The 20,193-nt window shown below is 55.5% G+C and overlaps 2 protein-coding genes across 10 annotated transcripts in view; both read left to right on the forward strand.

The window, feature by feature from the left end:
- The window catches only part of LOC140644543 (cyclic AMP-dependent transcription factor ATF-7), a 70,556-nt gene extending 52,466 nt beyond the window's left edge, over positions 1-18,090 (forward strand). For 8 of the 9 annotated variants that reach the window (XM_072847472.1, XM_072847478.1, XM_072847473.1 and 5 more), the window contains 8 exons: positions 438-572; positions 1,213-1,370; positions 3,991-4,090; positions 5,303-5,416; positions 6,554-6,700; positions 8,051-8,248; positions 9,567-9,675; positions 12,354-18,090. In XM_072847472.1, coding sequence (XP_072703573.1) covers positions 438-572; positions 1,213-1,370; positions 3,991-4,090; positions 5,303-5,416; positions 6,554-6,700; positions 8,051-8,248; positions 9,567-9,675; positions 12,354-12,571 — 1,179 coding nt within the window. In that variant the 3' untranslated portion in view covers positions 12,572-18,090. Of the gene's footprint in view, positions 1-437; positions 573-1,212; positions 1,371-3,990; positions 4,091-5,302; positions 5,417-6,553; positions 6,701-8,050; positions 8,249-9,566; positions 9,684-12,353 lie in introns of those variants that run through there. The other variant, XM_072847482.1, reaches the window with a different exon arrangement.
- An 897-nt stretch (positions 18,091-18,987) lies between these two features.
- NPFF (neuropeptide FF-amide peptide precursor) lies at positions 18,988-20,110 on the forward strand. Its single transcript, XM_072847083.1, has 3 exons — positions 18,988-19,095; positions 19,199-19,329; positions 19,880-20,110. Exons 1-3 carry the CDS (start codon positions 18,988-18,990, stop codon positions 19,995-19,997), a joined length of 357 nt encoding a protein of 118 aa, XP_072703184.1. The 3' UTR covers positions 19,998-20,110.
- The last annotated feature ends 83 nt before the right edge of the window (positions 20,111-20,193 follow it).

The raw sequence follows: 20,193 nt of genomic DNA on the forward strand, positions 1-20,193 counted from the left end.
CTTTTGATAATCGGGTAATAAAATAATTCAGGCTGATTTATACAATGCTTTACAGCTCTTCTGTGAATGAAAGTGCCTTCTGTAACTCGCAGGCATTTGGCTTTGTTACCTGTTCTCCTTAGCAGAGCTCTTTTATGAAAAAAAAACCAACCAACCCTAACCCATGGAAAGAATTGTGTGTGTGTTACTGAGAAACCACAAAATGGTGCCATCTGGGGCAGAGACCGTCTTTCCTAGGCCTCCGTCTCTGTTTGGACGGGGCCGGCGCGGCGCGGCACTGCTCTCCGCCTCGGGCTCCCAGATGCTACTTCAGTACAAATAAATAATAATAATTTGGCAAGAGCTCAGAGCTGTAGCTCTTCCTCTGGGAGCAGCCGAATGTTTCACAAACAATATGAGCTAATTGTCCTTTCAATCCGTGGCTGGTTTTTCTGTAGAGTGCCGGAGCCCTGGACATGTCTCTGCCCTCTACCCCAGACATCAAGATAAAGGAGGAAGAGCCGGTGGAGGTGGACTCTTCCCCACCGGACAGCCCTGCGTCTAACCCACAGTCACCGCAGAACAAGGAGAAGGTAGGTCTCCCCGACGGTGCCCTGTGGAGGTGTTGGTCTCTCCTTCTCTGGATGAGAACAAGCTTTTTCTCCATTTGGGTACCAAGGCTTGATTTGGGCTTGTGAGGTTCCCCTCATTCTAGAAAGAAAGAGAAAAGCTTGTTCGGTAAAATACACGTTTGCTGCCTTTAAGTCTCCACATGGATTTGGCTAACGTAGAAAGCCTTGCTGTTCACCCTGGGAATGCTTTTCTGGCAGGGCGAAAGTGCCAAACAAGTAACGCATCTTCTCCGACAGACCAGCTCCCCGTGTCCTGGCTGGTGATTCAGAGCAGATTATTGCAGGTGACGCAGTCTCATCTGAATAACTTCCCACTCTAGAGACGCTAGCTGGGGCCGGAGCGGTAATTTGGAGAGGGGGATTATTGCCCAGTGGCTGCTGCAGGCAGCAGGAGTCTGAATTTCTGTGCCCCGTTCCCTGCACTGACATCAAATCAGTGTGGCTTTGGGTAAGTCGCTCCGCTCTGTGCCTCCGTTTCTGTGGCGAAGGTGGCTTAACTTTCACTAAATTGCTTTTAAGCCGTCAGAAGGAAGAGACAGCCAGGTGATTATGAAGCTAATAAGTAACAGCGTGTCTCCTTTTGTCTGTTGATCCTCTTCAGGAGATCACCTCCAAGCCTGTAATCATTTCTACGCCTACTCCAACCATCGTGCGTCCAGGCTCGCTGCCACTACACTTGGGTTACGACCCGCTCCACCCTACGCTGCCTTCCCCAACCTCTGTCATTACCCAGGCTCCCCCTTCCAACAGACAGCTTGGGTAAGTACAGAGGAGGGACACATGCGCTGAGGTTTTTCTCCCGTACCGTCAGGCTTCCTGGGCAGTAATTAGGTACCTAAATAAGTTCCTTGATTGTCAGAACAACTGAGGTGCCGCAATTCCGGCTGCGGCTGCTTGGGCATAAGGGCCTCGTTGCAGCACTGTCTACAAAAGCAGAATGGGGTGTAAGTGCAGAAAGCAGGAACTAATTGTCGTAGTGTAACGAAACGAGGCAAAACTCACCGCAGGGAGAAATTAAACCCAATCCCCAGTCACGTTGACATGACGCTCGCTGTCTACGATGGGAGCGTGGCCTGACTGGGGACTCCCAAGTTGCTTTTGCAGCCTGATGCGGTGGAGAGAGCTCAGCTAAACCGATGGTAGGAAATTGTCTGGATCTTTAATGGCTTTGGGTTTTCTCAGACAGCTGTTGCCTCTGAAGTGTAACCTCTTCTGCAACCTGCTGGCCTCCTTCATGGTCAGCTTCTGCCTCGGGAGCTGTTTGTTTCAGCAGATCTAATGACCTGCTCCTTTTTGCCCCTTTAACAATCTGGATCGGAGGCTCCAGAGCCCTCGCTGCAGCGGTTATGAGCCTGCCACACTGTTAGGTAGCTCTGGCCCTGCACATAAAAGGAAGGAGCCTGAAGGATGCAGGAAACACATTACAATGAGCCCTCAGGAGACGTATATTTAGCCCCACTTCTATTCTTTGGTGTCAGGATGCTTCTTTTTTGCTGTGGTCCTGGCCTCTTTCTAATTACCCTTGTTTGAGGCTGGCTCCTTGCATTAGCCAGGCCGTTCTTTTTGGCTGTCAGTCCATATTTTTGTGTGCGTTTTTGCTTTGACCCTCAGGCACCATCAATCCAGACTTCCTGATGGAAAGTTTTAAATCCTGTCTTGAGGCATTAAGGGGTTAAGTGATTGTCCTGGGGTTTTGAAAGGGCATTATATTCCTTCTGTAACCCCGCACAGGCGGAGACTCGTGGGGCTGTCTGGAACCGAGTCCCCTTGTGCTTGGAGGCATGAAAAAATCAGAACTGGAGTAAGCTAGACTTTAATATGATTTTATGTGCCCTTTGCAGCCCACGGGGGTAGATCCCTCCTAGGGCGTGAAAGTTGAACATGCTCTACGGAGAGGTTGGGCTGCAGCTTTAACGAGGGTCCCTGTGTTAGGGCCACTGCGGATGTGGTGGGGTTGTCAGCGTGACAGAGATGGAGGGTAGGCTGCGACCTCCTTGTAACTCGCCTTGTTAGGCTGGGATTTTCAAAGCAGCCTGGAGGATTTGGGATGCCCAATAGAAATGAATGAGAGTCGAGCGTTCGCGTTCCCAAGGCAGCCTTAAAAATTCCAGCCTGAGTTATTGGCACAATGAACTCCCCCCTCTGACCCGCATCCCCTGCTTCTCCCCACCCTGCGGTTACTCCATGCCAGCGCAGCTTCCTCCGAGGATGGATCCCAGGCAGCCCAGCCTCCTCTGACCCCTTCGCTGGGCTCGGCAGAGGAGGCAGCAGCAAATTTTTTTTCTCCCTCCCCCAAAGTCAGGCTCCCAGAAGCTCTGCTCTTCTCTTCCCGGCTCGTCTCTGCCTCCATTCGGCTCCCTGCTGCGCTGTCATGAGCTGAGGAGGAGCAGGAGATCAGCCCTTGCTGGCAGGGACAGTTTCCTTCCTCTCCCCATCGGCTGGAGCAGATCAGCTCTGGCTTTTCCTCTGTTCTCCTAGAAAGCCTGAGTCCGGAGGGTCAGAGCCAGAGCGCGGTGAGGTTTGTGACGCTCCGAAGCGGAGGCAGGGGTGTGTGTGCCTGTTTGTCACCACATGCAGAAACGCCGCCTTTTGCTGCAAAGTGATCTGCAATGGAAAAAGTTCTTGGTATTTTTAATTTGTCACAATTAGGCTCCGGCGCGATCGCCTCCTCCCCCAGCCTGCAGTGAGCGGGGCCGTTCCCGTCTCCCAGAGCCATTGTCTGGGCAGACACAAGCCAGCCCTGCATTGACTCCATATTTAGGAGGTTTTCTCTGGAGTCAGAGTCAGAAGCTCTTGTTAATGGAAAGCTAAATCCTTGCAAACCCTCTCGTGGGAGTTCAGCAGACATGGCTCACAGGCCAAGAAGTTACTGGTAGGCAGGAGCCACTGCCCAGATCCCCCATCTGCCTGGTGCCAGGCTCAGCCCAGGAGGGCACTTTTAATCTCCCCGAGGAGGAGTTGCAGCAGCCCCTGGATGTGCTTTTCTGTCCGTTCAGGTGGGCATCGTGTCTCGGGGCTTTAGCAGCCATGGTGTTCCCGCCAGCCGATGTACGCCCAGGAGTTAAGCAGGGCACATCGTAACGCTGACCATCAGCATCACTGCCAGCCCCGAGCGAGGAGCAGCAGCCTGGGTCGCCTTGGCGTGACATTGGCACGTGCTGGCTGCCGTGCAGCGAGCGTGCGGGAGGCTGAGTTACCTTAACACACTCTCAGCTAGGCTTTGCACCCACCCATTCAGAACGTGCCATTCAGAAATGGGAAAATGAGCCCAAATCCACTAACCAGAATTAATTCGAGCTTCTGCCCTTGAGCTCATGGGGCTGCTGGGACAGCATAAACTTGGAACAATCCATGAGAACTTGACTTGTTGTTTCTCCAGGTCTCCCACAGGTTCCCTTCCACTTGTCGTGCAGCTTGCAAACGGACAGACCATGCCCGTCCTCCCAGGCCCTCCCGTACAGATGCCTTCTGTTATATCGGTGAGAGAAACTTCCAACACAGCTCTGCGTGACAGAGGAGGGGACAGTGTTTTTCCCCTGCCAAATATACGCATACACTTCCATTTTGTAAAAATTAAAATATATCTCCCCCTCTGTGCAAGATACGACTGGAAGAGCAGGAGGAGGAGGGGGCCCAGCTCTGGCAAGGTAGTAATAACATGTCGATCACACTAGAGGGCAATAAGTCTGGAAAAAAACAAAGCCTTGCCTGGACAGATGGCTCATGCCATTGATCCAGGGCTGGGAACGGTAGGATCCCTGATTAGCTGCTTCCATTTGGAACAGCGTGCCTCAATTGAAACCATTCGAGCTTGCAGAGAACATGTTCGTCTTTGCAGGCCAGGAAAGCCACCCTAACCTCGCCAGTGTGCTGAAGAGCTGTCTGAATATCAGCCTTGCGGGTTGTGCTTTTTGCATACGGAGAATTTTCTGTGGTGCAGAACTCATGAGCAGATTTGCCTGGTGGGTGGCTTGTACATCTTCCGAGCGCTTCAGCTCCCGACCAAGCAGCCCCTGTGAATCCTGTCTGTCCTGCTGGGCATGTCTTTTGGGTTTTGAGTGAGTAATGGCCAAAACCTTCTGCCTCAGGTAACAGGAATGTTGACGTCAAAGTAGGCAGACCACAGGCAGCTCGGCATAGCTTGTGGGCACGGAAACATCTTCGCACCTTCCTGATCGTTTGAAACAGCGTTTGTAGTGCTTTGCAACAGCGTACCTGAGTGGCTTATAAAAGCAAGCGCAAATTCTGGTTTTTTTCCCCTCTTTGGTGAGGGAGAAAGCTCTCCGTGTTTAGGAGGGGATGCTGTGACTTACCCTTGGTGTTGCGGCAACTTTGCAATAGAGCCGGGCAGAGAACCAGAGGGAATCTCGTACCCTCCCTCTCCATCCGCTCTCCTGTTCTGGTGGGGAAAAGCCCTCTGGGAGGGAAGGGAAGAAGGGAGGCTTTAGGGCTGCCCTCAGTGCTAGGCTGGTATGGCTGGGTGATTCCGAAACAGCCACCGTGGCCACCAAAGGAGTGGCTGCTGGCCTTCAGTGACAGCAGGCATAATTGATGGCAGTAGTTAAATGCTGAACGTTTGTCAAGATTTATAAATGTGCACAGTCGGGGAATTATTACAGAGCCACTTCGCGGAGCACGCTCGTGAAAGCACCTCGGCTTCCAAAACCCATGCATTGCTTCCTCCCCGATAGCTGGCTCGGCCGATGTCCATGGTGCCGAACATTCCCGGTATTCCTGGGCCGCCCATCAACAGCAGCGGGTCCATTTCACCATCAGGACTTCCAATGCACTCTGAAGCCAAAATGGTAAGTGTCCAAATACATGCCGGGGAGGGTGTCACGTCCACAGTGTTGTCCCTCAGTCTTTGCTAGCTCCTCCAGAAGAGACTCGGTCTGGAGGCTTTTTCCCTGCAGCCTTCGCGAAGAGCCACTGCTTCTCCGAAATCCTGCGCTGCGCCTCCCCGCACCGAGAGCAGGTGTTGCAAATGCCACCAGGAATATTAGACTAATCAGTGCTGCGGCTCTGGCAGGCAGAGCAGGCACGCTATTGTCAAGACAAACCTCAGCCCCATCCTAAACGCGGCTGTTTTGTAAAGCTGGTGCTTCTAGTTCCAAGATAACAGATGGGTTGGAGGTGGGCTTGAGGAAGGCAGAGCCAAGAGAAGAGATGTTGCGCTGTAATCCAAGGATCCTGGTAATAGTTTTCATGTAGACCTCTTTAACGAAAAGTTTACAAAAGAATTTTCCTCTCCTGGCTCTTCATGGCTCAAACTAGGTGCACGCAGAGCAGGGGGAAGGAAAACTAAGTTTGCGAACAAAGAGCAGCGAAACCCCCTGGCTTTTTGGCTGAGGCAGGGTCGAGACTTTTGCAAACCTGCCTCTTACAGCGGTGCCGCTCACCATTGCAGGTGCGTTGTCACTGCTCCCATTGCACCCTGTTTAGGTGTCTGCAGGACTCATGGGCAGATCAGAGCTACAAGTGGGGTGAGAGATCTTCAACTCTGAGGCACGAAACAGCCATCCTGCCCCGCTGGCCTGCGTCTGGCTGCCCAGAGAAGGAACTTGCAAGACGTGGTCTTGATCACGCGTAGGTCCTTCTCCGTCCCAGAAAGACCCCTCTGTGGGTGCTCAAGGACAGTTGGGCTCTGCAGGCTGTTCAGTCCGTGGTGTTTCTGCAGAGCCTGCCAGCTGGGGAGCGGATCAGTGCCAGTTGCAGTAGCAATTTTGGGATGCAAACACCTGTCCGCTCGTGCCTAAGTTGGAAGCCACTGTCTGTCTTTGGGTAGGCCAGATGGTGATGGCTTTCAGTTGGATTTGAATCAGCCGCAGTCCCTGAAGAGCCTGTTCCCCTGTGGCCTGGCTCCTTGGGTGATAGAGGAGCTGGTTAAAGCCTTAACAGCATGGAGAACAGGTCCCCTGACATCCTTTTTTCTCCTTTAACAGAGGCTGAAGGCCAGCTTGACGGCATCTTCCTCACTGAATGGCAGCAACCTGGTGGTGGGCTCAGCCAGCACGATGGTGACTGCACGTCCGGAGCAGAGTCAGATACTTGTCCAGCACCCTGATGCCCCTTCCCCAGCTCAGCCACAGGTCTGCTGCTGCTTAGCCCGCGAGGCTGGGCTGGAGGTGCTGCGGGTTTCTGGGCCTCGGAGAAAGAGGAGGAAAATCTTGCAGCTGCCTGGTTTGCAGAATGGGTTAAAAACCTTGTTTTTTCAGTGCCGCTTCAGTAGTAATGCTCTCAAACACCACCAGGCAGAAAACTTCAGCAACATGTTAATTTGCTTGACAAGGTCTGGAGTTTTGAAAGAATATTTCCCTCTCTTCTCCCTGCTCAATTACTGGGGTTAAACGCTCCCCTCTTAGGCAATCAACTCCACTGGCTCCTGCCAGCTAACCAAATGCCAGCCTTCCATCAGGATCGCCACCTGCTCCGTCAGTTAGATAGGCTTCCAAAAGTTTAATATCCATATGCTGCCTGACAGCGAGTACCGAAGTGTAACTGCACTCCCCGATTGTGGCAGTGTAATTACAGAGCCCTTGCAGAAGTGCCGGCAAGGCTGTGTCTGCAGGACTGTTTGCCCTCGCTGACTTTTCCTTTGTTCTCCCAAAATAAAACCGGGAAATGTGCGGCGTTACGAAATTTTTTTGTACCAGTTGCCTCTGAGAGCTTGTTTAGCTGAAGACATTCGGGGAAAATTTAACCCAGATTAATTTTTAAAGCAAATCACCCATTCAAAAACTGTCATTTGTGCTCCGCGAGTGAGTTACCAAACCCAAGTGGAGTTACTGAACCCAAATGGAGATGACCCTTTGACCGTGCGTGGTTACATGCGTCAGAGCAGGATCGAGCGCTCCCAGCCCTGCAGCTGGAAGTTACCCTCCGTCAGCTGATACATGGTCGCTGGCCATGTGGGAATCTCCTAAGGCATTGCAGTGTGAAGTGCTTTTTAATCTCTCTTAAGTGAAATTAAAAGGAAGGCTGTTTTCTCTGCGTTGCCCGTGGTCATTTACCACATTAGCTCCTCATCATGGAGGGGAGGAAACTTCTGCTGTCAGTTACATGCCGTTAGCTGACTGTAGGAGTTTGGGATTTAACTAATTCCCCTGACATTCACACGTTCACCCGGTTCAGGATCTGGGAGAGTTCATGTGGATTCACACCTTAAGTTTGCAGGGCACTTCAGACTCAGCTGAGGAAGGGCTGCCAGAAACGCCTGTGAAAGGGGCTTTGTCCCCAGCTCCCCCATTGCAGCCAGGGCTGCCCTTGGTCCAGCCCCCCAGCCTGTACAGTTCTGGCTGCTCTGCAAAAGCAAATCCCTTTTTGCCCCAGCCGCAAGAGCTGGCATCTCCTCTGCCAAACCTTGGTTACGCCAGCGTGTGTCTGCCTGCCTGCACCGGAGCTTCTTTTCAAGATCTCTCTTTTACGTGCCCCATCTCCAGGTTTCCCCTGCCCAGCCCACCCCCAGCACCGGCGGGCGACGGAGACGCACAGTTGACGAAGACCCGGATGAGCGTCGGCAGCGGTTCCTGGAGCGGAACCGGGCTGCCGCGTCCCGCTGCCGTCAGAAACGCAAGCTCTGGGTGTCTTCCTTGGAGAAGAAAGCCGAGGAGCTCACGACCCAGAACATCCAGCTGAGCGTGAGTATGTAACCGTGGAGGCTGAGCACAGCCCTTTGCCAGCGTTAGGACCGTCGCTCCGGAGGGAACATCTTCCCAGTGCTGCAGAGACAACGTGCATTCGGATGCTGCTCTCTGGAGCAGGATTGCTGCCTCTGTGCCTAGATTTCACTCCCTGCTTTCCATCCTGATCCTCTGCCTCAAGCAGGCCACGGGGAAAGAGCGCTTCAGTGCTCTTGTTTCTCTCCGTGTCCCCCTCGAAAGGGCTCTGCCTCTGCCCATCAAGGCCGTAGCTCAAGGAGCAACGCCAGCCTCGGGAGCAGAGCGCAGAGGCCCCAGGAAGCAGCTGTATTTGCAGAGTGGAAACCTCCCTACGCGAGGGAGAGCTCTCTGCTGGCACGGGGTCAGCAGAAGCAGTCCCAGTTCCCTTCCCTGCATGGCGGACCTGGCACAGGGGTGAGCAGGGAGGCTCTGCAGCTGCGGCCCGCAGCCATACTGGTTTTTGTGAAGAGCTGGGTTTCCCCGGCTCTCTGGCAGCACCCCCAGCGTGCCTAGCAGAAGTGCAACACATCGAAAAATACAGACTTCACTTCCGTTGCCATTAGCCCCCTTGTTAATGCTCTCAGCACTGGCCGAGGATTGAAGGGTCTGCAAAGACTGAACTCGTGTCCGTTCTGGGCTTTTCCTTTCGCTGGTGGCTAGTGACTCATGCGGTGGGATTTTTTTCAATAGCACTGATTGTAGTATTTTTATTCTCTTCCCAAGATAATTATAGAAACTGTTTCCTCGGGCAATTGTGAAATACAATTGACTGGGTTTCAGCTGTTTCTCCAAACATTTCAATAGAGGAATAATACGCTGCACAAAGTTTTCAGGGGAGTAGACCTGGTTGACAGAAGAAGCTCACAGAGGTACCAAGAGCTTGGAGGAGCTCTGGTGTTCCCCACGGCCCGGTGTGGGCTGAGCCGGTTATACACTCAGCTTCTCGCTCTGTTTAGTTTTCCTTTGGAGCCAACAGCACGCCGGAGTGTCTGACTCAAGCAGTTGGCATTAGCAGGAGGGCTCCGGCAAATGTCTGTCCAGGATTTGGTGATTAACATAGCGAGGGGCTTTCCAGCCAGCGGTGGGGGCTGCTGGAGGGAAATGCTGCCGTCCCTGTCTTGCATACTAAATTCCCCAAACCCAGAAACTTTGTTTGGTGTTCTTGGGCCAGAGGCATCTCAAATTAGACAACAAATTGTACGTTTGCAGGGCACATAAATTAATGTCCTGCCGTTGCTAGAGGCTGCTTTCAAGAGCGTGAGTGATGCATATGTGCGTGTTTGTTTTTCAATCTCAGAATGAAGTTACGCTACTGAGGAACGAAGTTGCTCAACTTAAACAGCTCCTGCTGGCTCACAAGGACTGCCCCGTCACTGCACTACAGAAGAAAACACAGGGCTATCTTGGTGAGTGATGACTTTTACTGGTCCTTGCTACCCTTTAAGTAGGTCTAAGCAGATGAAACCTGCGTAAGATGTAAAGGAAAGGAGTCTTCATCTTAGTCTCTGCTCTGTCACCCTTCAGCGACTGCCCCCGGCAGGACAGGACAGACCTTGGTCCTGTGTCTTCTGCTGATATGGCCTCCACAGGGAGGAGGATCACCCAGGCCAGACCTGCAAATTTGCACTGTAAATTGGCACTTTAACCTGGTTTATAATATCCGGCAACCAGGCAGTGAGGGCAACCGCGGTGCGAAAGCGCCGAGGGAAGGAGGTAGCGCATCTCCCTCCGTGTCTCGGTAGTGTGGAATATTTGACAGAGATCCATATCTCCGCTTCTCCCTGGAGCGCGGGCCAGCGTCTCTCCACCCGCTCCCAGGCAGCATGCCAAGCACTTGATATTCTCTTTGAAGTTAAAAACTATTGCTGCTCTGAAAGCAAAGCCAGAGTCAGAAAAGGCCAGACTCTATAAATGACATCATGGGGCTCTATATCTCATTCTCTGCAATTCACATCAAATTGGCTCAGGTTTGGAACTAAGGAGGCCTCTTTTTTATCTTCTTTTCTTTCTTTCATTTTTTTTTAATGCTGCCTATTTCATTATAATCAGCCTGGGAGCTAAACATTATGTCTGGATTCTTATGTCATCCCTGCAATAACAATTCCACGCTGTGGTATTTGTGCAAAGACTTTGGGAGGATGCTGGAGTCCCCTAGCGTTGCCTAGATTAACAGGACGAGAGGCAGGGATGGATGGAGATACGAAAAGGAAAGGGGAGAAAACAAAAGCCAAGAAAGCAGGCGCTGTCCTTCCCGATTGCCTCCCGCTTCCCATCTCCTGGGTCTCTGAAATGCTCTTCGCCTGTGCGGTGAGGCACAACTACGTGCTGTACAGGGCCTGGCACAGCCAGTTTATTTTCACTCATTACGGTGACTCAGAGCTTGAGTAATGTGGTCGTGAAAATCCTCGCTGTCCCCCAGCCCTTGCAGACAGGTGTTCGCTCTGTGTATAATGCAGAGAGGCGACATGATTTTTCCTGTTAACTTCCAAAGTTTACAGTTCCTATTATTATTCCTCACAGTCTGTCTACTCCAATAATAGGAATTCATCACACATCTGAATAATAAAATGAAATTCACACCTCCCTCCCCATGCCCCCCCCCTCCCTGGCTGCCTTTTTTATTATTGAGATTTGTGACTAAGCAGGTCCTTAAACAAAAACGCCAGATTCCCTCGATGGAATTACAGCTGCCTCATGTACAGTTGGGTTGTTTTATTTGTAATACCTTGTAAATCTCCTTTTTGGGATGCCAAACTATTATATTGCTCTGCTCGACCTTCTCTCTCACCGCCAAGTCAGTTTTCAAATCTGCTGTGCTAGCCGCATCTTTCAATATGCTGGCGAAGGCCAAGCCAAGGTTTCACAAGGGAAGGTAAAACCCGTTCGGGAACGGGGTACAATATTCAAGCACCTGGTACAAAACCGCGCCCTAAAATACGTTTGCCAATGCCCAGTAAGGTTGTAAACCTCTTCTCTGATTTCCCCCCCCCCCGGTGTCATGGGGTTTACCCTCTTGACGTGGAAGAAGTACCCCGGCTCATGCCATTATTTTGCTCTTTTAAAGGAAGGTGACCGCATCTTACCCGTAATTCATCTAGCCAAGTGCACAGGAGGGAATTTCCTCCTGACATCTGTAGATAATGAGTGTATACCCCCAAAGAGAGAGGTCTGATTGCTCTCGCCTTGGCATTTGATAGGTCACAAATTATCCTCTGTGTTAGAAGCTCTGCCTGGGCGCAGTGGGCTGTTTGTGGGAGAGAATCCAAAGTTTTGGAAACCAATCTGTGTCGCTCCGAAAAGAGCACAGAAGAAGGTCTCTGCCTTTGTTTGCCTCCCATCCCTTCAATCATATTGCTTCAAGTTACCAAAAGAAATCGAGCAAGCAAACAGTTTGTAATGGGCTGTAATTGATTTTAATGTTCTAGAGAACAATAAAGAGCAAACCAGGTAGTTTATATAAAAAATGGCAAAAAAACCTGCCTTTGCAGAAGGGTTTCTGTTGCATGCTTTCCTGTGTGCTCACCCAACAGATGGTAAGGACTCTGAAGGAACTATTCAGTCTCTGGGCTAAATGGCCTTGAACCAAGTACCACGCCAGGAAACAACGTGTAGGAAAGTTCATTTGTTATAATGAGGAAACAGATTTATTACGATAAAGGTTATGCTGGGTCTGCCATCCTTGGTGTGAAGCCTGCGCTTTATGCCTTCCTGGCGTGAATTCAGTAAGATTCGGTGGTGTTTCTCCAAGGGACGGGGCCAGCCGCCCCGGTGGGTCGTTACGTCCCAACTCTAATCAGTTTTATTGCCAGTCCTCACTTGCTTTTGCCAAACAGCTGCTTGAGGGGAGGGCCCAGCTTGGTGGGGGGAGCTGGGATTCCTGTAGGGATCAGCCTCTCCGCTCCAGGCTGCTTTGGCTGGAAAGGTGAGTGTTAAGGAAATACCTGACTAATTTCTGCACACCCTCCGAGGCAGAAGCGGTCTCCCATCCCATCGCCTCACTGCTAACACCGGTAGCAACACGCACAGCCTCTCTCTAACCTTGTTTTCTTTTTTTCCATCCTCTTCTCCTTCTCTGGTCAAGCAGAAAGCCCAAAGGAGAGCTCTGAGCCCACCGGCTCTCCCGCTCCCGTCATCCAGCACAGCTCCGTGACAGCCTCCCCCAACGGGCTCAGCGTCCGCTCGGCGGCAGAAGCGGTTGCCACTTCGGTGCTCACTCAGATGGCGAGCCAAAGGACAGAACTGAGCATGCCGATACCGTCACACGTCATCATGGCTCCACAGTCGCAGTCTGCTGGCAGATGATGTCACAGCCTGTGCGTGTGACACGGAGCTAACCGCGAACTCGCAGCCGGAGAGACTGACCATAACTAAGTCCCTGACGAGTGGGGGCCGATAAGGATTTTATTTTTTCTTTTTTTTTCAAGTGAGTTAAGGGCAGCTATGGCGCTTCTTACACTGCATAGCCTGTACAGATCCTGGCCCCCAGCCGCTGCCCTGCCATCGCCCGTCCCCGCAGGACGGCCGCGGATTGAGCGCTTTTCTCGATCCTTCAGTTGACGATCCGTCAACTCACAGAGTCATCCGAACACACAGAGCCTCACTTTGAAAAGCACCTTGAAAGGTTCACTTTCAGGTATCAGTTACATTAACACTAAACCTCCATGCTTGGTGGATCCCCTTGGCGCTTTCACTCTTCCAAGTCCCCCCCCTCCCTCCTCCTCCCCTCTCAGCAAAGGAAAACATAGCTCTTGGGAAGCTGTGACATTTAGTCGTGCTGTCAATGTATTTTATTTTTAACAGCATGCTGCTTCCAGGCATCTGCTCCCCCCTCTGCTCTAGCTACCTGAAACATTGCACCTTCGCACAAGAAGCTTCCTTGAGCTCTGAGGTTAAAGGGATCGAGGTTAGTCTTGTCACACACTAACTCCCAAGATGCCAGCGACAGATTTTGGACACGATGGGAGTGTAATCGCTGTAAATCGGTTTGTGCCCAACGGTCGGGAGAGGGGGACGTGGGGCCAGGGGGGAACACACGTGTTCCTGGTTACTTGTGCCGCACCGGGAGCTGCAGACGTTCACGTGCTGCTCTCGTAACGGGACGCTGTGGTTGCTGGAGAAAAGGTACCGTCTGTTCTAGCAGCGGAGGGGCTGCTCTCAGTCTTCCTTATAGTAAATTGGTGCTGATCTGCGTCGGCTGGGACCGGTGCAAAGGCGCTCTGGGAGGTACATGAAAGGATGAGCCGGCCCAGCAGGCGATAATAATGTGAGTCCCAGAATTCATCAGCTGCTCCCCGCTCCGCTGTACACCTTAGCAAACCAACCCCTCCATTTCCAAGGATCATCTCCTTTCCACATAACCTCGATGACCTTAATAACGGTGGCCTTAAATCATGAATTAGTTGCCTGTTCCAAGGGGAGGGAGCACTAAATAGTGTTTCTATTTGCCCGGTCTTTTACCTCTTCTTCCTGATTATCTTCCGCTCTCGGTGATGGAGCAGCCGTTGCTTCCCAGCCAGAGCAAACAAAGGATTCACAGAGCTTCCAGTTTCATAGGGCAGGTTAAAAACCCAGCCTTGACGTTGAAAGACGCTCGGAATCGGGTCCGCTTTCTTGCCGGGCGGGCGTAGCATGCGTGTGTGTCTGTGTGTGCTTCCCGAGGCTGCCGCTGGCCCTGGGCAAGCCATTGGAGTTGATAGTTTGGAAATGGGAAGGGGTGCTGTGTGCGTTCGGGCTCTTAGAAGGAACCTCGTCAAAGTCCGTGGAGCTGCATCAGCCCTTGGTCTTCCCCTCCTTCTCGGGAGGTCCCTCCTCACCTGAGCTCTCGCCCACCTCAGGTTGCACTCGCCACTTTTGAGCCAAGTTTGTTTGTCAAAGTGATTTTGTTTGGCTTATCCAGACTTGGAAGGTTTCCAGGGACAGCAAAACCCAAAGCAAAGTCTGAGCAAGGAACCGGATCCCGTTACGGACGGGGAAGTTCAGCGGTTTGGTTTTTCTATCGATGGGATCTGTCTTCTCCCCCTCCCCTCTTTTTCAGTTTTTCCTCGACTTTTTGGCAGTATTGACCGCAGCGTTTCCTGGGTTTGGTTTGTCTCAACGTGGTGCTGCTCTCGTGCTCTCCTGGTTTCTCGTGCTCATCTCGAGAGCCGCCTTGTGTGTAATCAGCGTCACTTCTGGCCTCGGCAGTTTGTGCTTCTGGTTCAGACCCTGCATAGCCCCCCCCAGACCCGCCTTTTGTTTCGGTAAAGCTGTTTCTGCAGAGTCTGGGTGTAGACAGATGTTTCGGCTCGGTATCCTGACACGGTATGTGTTTCTGCAGCGAGAGCGAGCTGTGAGAAGAGGACACAGGGGGTTTCGGCATGTCTTAAAAGCTGTGTGACCTGGACAAAAAGGGGTTTTGGCCAGGTGGAGGCACAGCGGGGGTTCAGGACCTTTTTGGGGGGCCGGGATCTAAAGCAGAGGTTCGCAGGAGGAACAAGATCCAGCCTGGCTCTGCTTCTTCTCTTGGAGCTGCTGCTGGAGGCAGGTTCTAGAGCTGCGGCAGGGAACAGCAGAAAACCCTGTGCTCCTTTGTGTGACCCAAAAAAGTGTAAAAATGAGCCGTCTTGCAGCAAAGGGATTCGCTCTGGTCTTTGAATCCGCTCGGTTTGCTTCAGGGGGCTTTGAAACAAGCATTTCTCTTCCTTTCTTTGTCCGGGAATAGCAGGAATGACAAAAATGTGTTGTAAACATATTTGCTTCGTCGCCCGGCAGCCGTTGGGTCCCTGTCCCTTGGTCAGGGCCTGGGAGCCCGGGAGCTGGGACGGTGTGCGGGGAGCGCGGTCGTGTGTCCGGCGGCACCAACAGCAGCTCACCAGCTCCTCCTAGGCTCACCAAGTGCTCGGCTCTGCGGAAAAACCCTCGCTGTCGAGGAAGAGTGTTCGTTGAAAGAAGAGAGAGAGGAGGAATTGAGCTCTGGGCTGATCCCACCGCTCGTTCCTTGTTTGCTTCCCTTGTGGCGTCAGGGTCTGGTGGATGAGGCAGAGGCGAGGAGCAGCCGGTGGCTTTGCTGGTGGGGTTGGAAGGAGAAAGCGAAGGGTGACGGTAGAGAGGTACGAATCCAGGACAGTGAGACGCGCGGCAGCGTTAGCGTCGAATGCAGCAGCTTCCCCGACCCCTTGTTTTTACCCTTAGTGACTAAAAGTGACCCGATTTTGTGTGGTAGGAGAGCCGAGATCGCCCAGCCTGCCTGCGACTTGCCTGCGTCCCAGAAAAGGGCTTTCCCTGCTCCGACCCTTGAAACCTCGTAGCACCATCAGGCAGCGCGAGGTAGCTCAGACCTTGCCGGTGACGAGTGGGGGGATGCAGAGAGCGGCTTTTCTCCCCATCCCTCCGTGCCTCGCTGCTCCTGATCGGTGCTGCCCCGCTCCAGCACCTCCCCGTCTCAGCTCCCCTCCGCCTGCGCGTGCTTAGTGTCTTGAAAAATCTGCAAACCCATGAAAACGCGGTTGTAAAGCTCCAAACCCGGGCAGCGACAATCGGGGAACAAGTGTTTGACTGTACCTTAACATTTTCTTTTTTTTAATCGACCAGGTTGCAGCTTTCCTGTGTCCCCTTCGGGTGTGTTTTACCCCAACAGCTTTCGATACCTGCACCGCTGCTGCGAAAACAGGTCCCGGAGCAGGTTTCAGGTCCCCGTTTCTCTTGCTGACAGCGTCCCTGCTTGCAGGGAGGGAGACGGGTGGTGCGAAGCAGGAATCCTCCCAATGAGGCTGAGCCTGTGATGAGGAAGGTGGCCAAAAAACGCAGCGTGACCCTTAGCTAACACATCCCCCCGCCAGCCTCAGGCATCGGGGGGATTCTCCGGTCCCATCCCGGTGCGTCCCAAGCCCTAAACGTCACTTTGGGGCACATGGGTGAGGTTCCTCCCTTGTTGGTGCCCAGCAGAGACGATGCTGAGCCGGTCTTAAACCTCAGAAGGAGCTGAACGTCACCACGCCGGGGTGGCTGTCACTTTTCCAGCGGGAGGGACAGGTTTGGTTTTTAAGAGGTGACTCTTTCCGGGCTTTTCAGAGAGGAGGGTACATGGAGACGCACGTTTTCCACCAACGCTTTTTCCAGCACCTCCACGCTGATGGAGCGGCCGCGCGTGGATACGTCGGGCTGCCCAGGTAATTAAAAGCCGGCTGCTGGAAAGACGGGGTCGGTGTGGGCTCCTCTCCCGGAGCCGAGCTCCCCGCGCCGCTCCCGGGGAGCCTTTGGGCTCCGAGGCGTGGAAATCCCCGCTGAGCGCTTCAGACAGCTCCCAAGAGCCGAACGGCTGCTGGGTTTCTGCCCCGCATCATCTCCTCCTTCCTCCTCGCCTCTCTTGGAGGCAGTTTCTTCTCCAGGCCAGTGTGGCAGTAGCTGTAGAGGACGTGCTTCGGTTTTGGTGGTGGTGAGGGGCTGGTTTTGGTTGGGAAGATGGACGTTCCGGCAGGTCGGTGATGCAGGGTTCCCCCCAGACCCGTGAGGACGGGCAAGGGTGAAGGTGGCTTTTTCTTTTCCTCCTTCCCATGCTGGTTCAACTCTTGCTTGAAAACTTTGCGGACGTCTTTGGGTGGGGCAAAAAAACCCCCAGATTTCTGCTCTAGGATGATTTCTCTGCTTTTCAGAGGCTCCCGGGGGATGGCAGCCACCCGGCCGGCTCCGCTCGGCAGCTCACCGGGCACCTGCACTTTCCTCTGCCAGCCCTCGGGCCTCGGCCGCGGTGCCTTAACCGAAACCCCAGTTAGTGCCGGTGTCAGTCCTGTGGCTTCCCACGCGTCTTCCCCCAAATCCCATCTCTGCGGTAGCGGTGTTCAGATCGCCTGGGATCTCCTTCCCTCCTCCGTGGCCTGATGGACGTGGGGAGAGTGACATTCGGGCTCCTCGCAGGAGCGTGGAAAAGCCCCACAGGGTTTAAAGGTCGCGTTTAGGTTGGGATGGAGCCGGGGAGAGCCCCAACGGTGTCATCGGCCGTTCGGAGTCGGGGGTTTTATCGATGTAATGTCGAATAGAAACAAATGGCTGAAAAACACGTCCCGGGGCAGCCGTTCCCCCGCCCCGGGGCGATGCTGAACCCTGGGAGGGCTCGTGATGGAGGGGAGCTCCCTCCTCTCCCTCCGGCGGAGATGAAGATCTCCTCGTCCGCCCCCAAATCCCTTGGGATGAGGGGGGCTGGGGGGGTTTGGTGCCGCCTTTTCCCCCCAGACTGGCTCCTTGGTTCCGGATTTCGATGGCTCAGCCGGGAAATTGGTCATTTTTGGACTTGCGGACCTGTTTCTGTTTGGTTCCCCCCTGGTTTTGTGCACGCGCGGGCTCTGGCAGCGGTGATGCTCTCCGGCCCCGAAACGAGCCCAGGAGGTGACGGAGGGACCCGATGGGACACGGGACCCCATCCCCCCCAGCTGCTTTGTAGGGCGAGCTTTGACGATCAATAACGGAAAAAAAAAAACCCAAGAAAAAGGAAATTCCCCGAAAAGCGTAACCACGAGGGTGTAGTATCTATAAAAAAAAATACATATCTATGAGTATATACAGACCTATATAGACATATATCAACTTCCTGAACGGATGCGCAGCTCCTTACGCAACGAAATGGTTTTCTAGCTGTAACCCCTTCCCGCGGCCCCCCCGGGCCCCGAGGGACCCCCCCTCCGCACGGGCTCCTGTGAGCGGGTCCTCACAGCCCCCGCGGGGGCCTGGGGACACGGGGGGAGGCGGGGGAGGGGGGGACACGTCCCAGCCCCCCCTCCCCCAGCCGCGTCGTACCAAACATGTAATGTGCCTTTTATTTATGCTGCAAATATAACATTAAAATATTACCCAGGAGATGGTGGCTGCCGCCCTCTGCTTCGCGGGGGGGCCCGGAGCTGGCTCGGTTGGGGACAGCCCTGGTGTCACCTGTCCCAGGGACACCCTTGGCTGTCACCTGCCCGGGGGGACACGGTGTGGTTGTCACTGGGTAGGGGGTGACAGTGCCGGCTGTGACAACCCTCAGCCCTCCCCTGGGTGACACCGTCCGGCCGTCGGCCCTGCCTGGGGACACCGCGGAGCTGTCACCCACCTGGGTGACACAGCGGGTGAGCCTGCTTGGGGGGGAGGACGGCACGGGGACGCCGCAGTGGCCCGGGACACCCTCGGGAGGAGCGTTTGGGGCGATTTCGGCCGGTTTGGGGTCGGAAAGAAGGGGGGAAACCCGGGGAGCGGCGGAGCCGGGGCCGCCCCGTCGGGGCTGCAGGAGCGCGGCGCGGCCACGGGATGGCGGCAACGAACCGCGGCGGAGCGGGCGGGGGCCGGGGCCCGGTGCGGGCCGGGCCGGGCCGGGGGTCCCGGGGTGGGGGGCCGGTGCAGGGGAGGGGGCCCTGTCTCCGGGGGTCCTGGGCCGGGGGTGGGGGCCGGCGCGGGGTCCTGGTTTCGGGGGTCCCGGGGACGGGACGGGCGGTCTCGCTGCGGCGGTGCGGGCAGCCCCGGTGGTGCCGGTAGCCCCGGTGGTGCCGGTTGAGGGTCCCGGGCGGGGCGGGGGGTGTGGGGCCGTCCCCGTCCATCCGTCCGTCCCCGGGGGCGGCTGTCGCGGCTGGTAAATGGGTCTCATTAGCGGCGACGGCGGCGGCGGGGCCAGGATTGATCCCCGCAATCTCCCGCTCCCCCGGGACCCCCCCGGCGGCCCGGCCCGGCCCGGCTATAAGAGGCGGCGGCGGCGGCGGCGGGCGGCGGGGGCGATGGCGGAGCGGCTGGCGCTGCTGCTGCTGCTGCTGGCGGGGGCCCTGCGCGCCGCCCGCTGCTGCCTCGGGGCCCCCGACCCCGCTGCCGGCCCCGACCCCGACCCGGTGAGCCCCGGCCAGCGCCGCGCCGTCGGGGCCGGGCAGCGGGAAGCGCCCGGGGTGAGGGAACGGGCTTGTCGGTTTTGGGGGGTCGGGGGTGGGGGGTGTCCCCCGGGCCCGGGGCTGCCGTGACCCCCCCCGTCCGACCCCTCCACAGGCCGCCGCCGCCGCCCTGGCCGCGCTGCTCCGCTCCCTGCAACGCCCCGGCCGCAGCCCGGGCTCCCTCCTCCAGCCGCAGAGGTGAGCGGGACCGGGGGGCCCCGGGGTGCGGGGGGTCCGGGGGCACGGGGGGTGCAGGAACACCGGGGGGGTCTGGGGGCACCGGGGGAATCCGGGGCGCTGCGCGGCCGTCGAGGGAGCCGCGTGTTTGGGGACACCGGGGGGGAATCCAGGGGTGGGGAAGGACCTGGGTGGTCTGGGGACACCTAAAGGGGACGCGTGGGTGGCCTGGCCGGTGCCGGATGGGGGTCCCTGGTGGTGTCCGTCTGTCCATGCACATCCCACGGCTGGCTGTTCCCATCCATCTCATCTATCCAGCCGTGAGTCTGTCCATCCCTGTCCGTCCCACTGTCCCCATCTGTCCATGGCACTGAGTCTGTCCCCTTCCGTCTGTCTGTCTGGCCCCAGTCCTGCATCCTTATCCGTCCCTGTCCATTTGTCCATCCCCTTCCATCCCTCTGGATCCCCCTCTGTCCCCTTTTGTCCCTCTGTCCCCATCCATCTGTACCCGTCTGTCCCCGTCCGTCTGTCCCCATCGGCGGGTGTCAGCGGTGCGGTGTCCCCGCGGCAGGTTCGGGCGGGGGCTGCAGGGGGGGGCCCAGGCCCAGCTCAGCCCCCGCAGCTGGGACCCCCCGGCCGCCCCGTTCTGGACCATGGCGACACCGCAGCGCTTCGGCCGCCGCCGCTGAGCGTCCGTCTGTCCGTCCCGCCGTCTGCCCCGGGAGCCGTCTGTCTGGAAAGCCGTCTGTGAGTCCATCCTTGAGTCCGTCTGTCCGTGGGTCCATCCGTCACCCAATAAACTGCTGCCGCTCACCCCCTGAACGCTCACTCTGGTTTTGCCCCTGGGGGACAAGGGGGGGACCTTCCCCCTTTCTGCCCCCCAAC

The sequence above is a fragment of the Ciconia boyciana genome, chromosome 27, assembly GCF_034638445.1.
Source record: "Ciconia boyciana chromosome 27, ASM3463844v1, whole genome shotgun sequence".
NCBI classification, from domain to species: domain Eukaryota; kingdom Metazoa; phylum Chordata; class Aves; order Ciconiiformes; family Ciconiidae; genus Ciconia; species Ciconia boyciana.

What these genes read in the sequence shown, in the direction of transcription:
- NPFF (XM_072847083.1), top strand. Translation starts at nt 18,988, where the DNA reads ATGGCGGAGCGGCTGGCGCTGCTGCTGCTGCTGCTGGCGGGGGCCCTG. An exon ending in CCGGCCCCGACCCCGACCCG is followed by an intron (nt 19,096 to 19,198) that starts GTGAGCCCCGGC and finishes GTGGGGGGTGTC; the next exon opens with CCCCGGGCCCGGGGCTGCCG. An exon ending in TCCCTCCTCCAGCCGCAGAG is followed by an intron (nt 19,330 to 19,879) that starts GTGAGCGGGACC and finishes TCCCCGCGGCAG; the next exon opens with GTTCGGGCGGGGGCTGCAGG.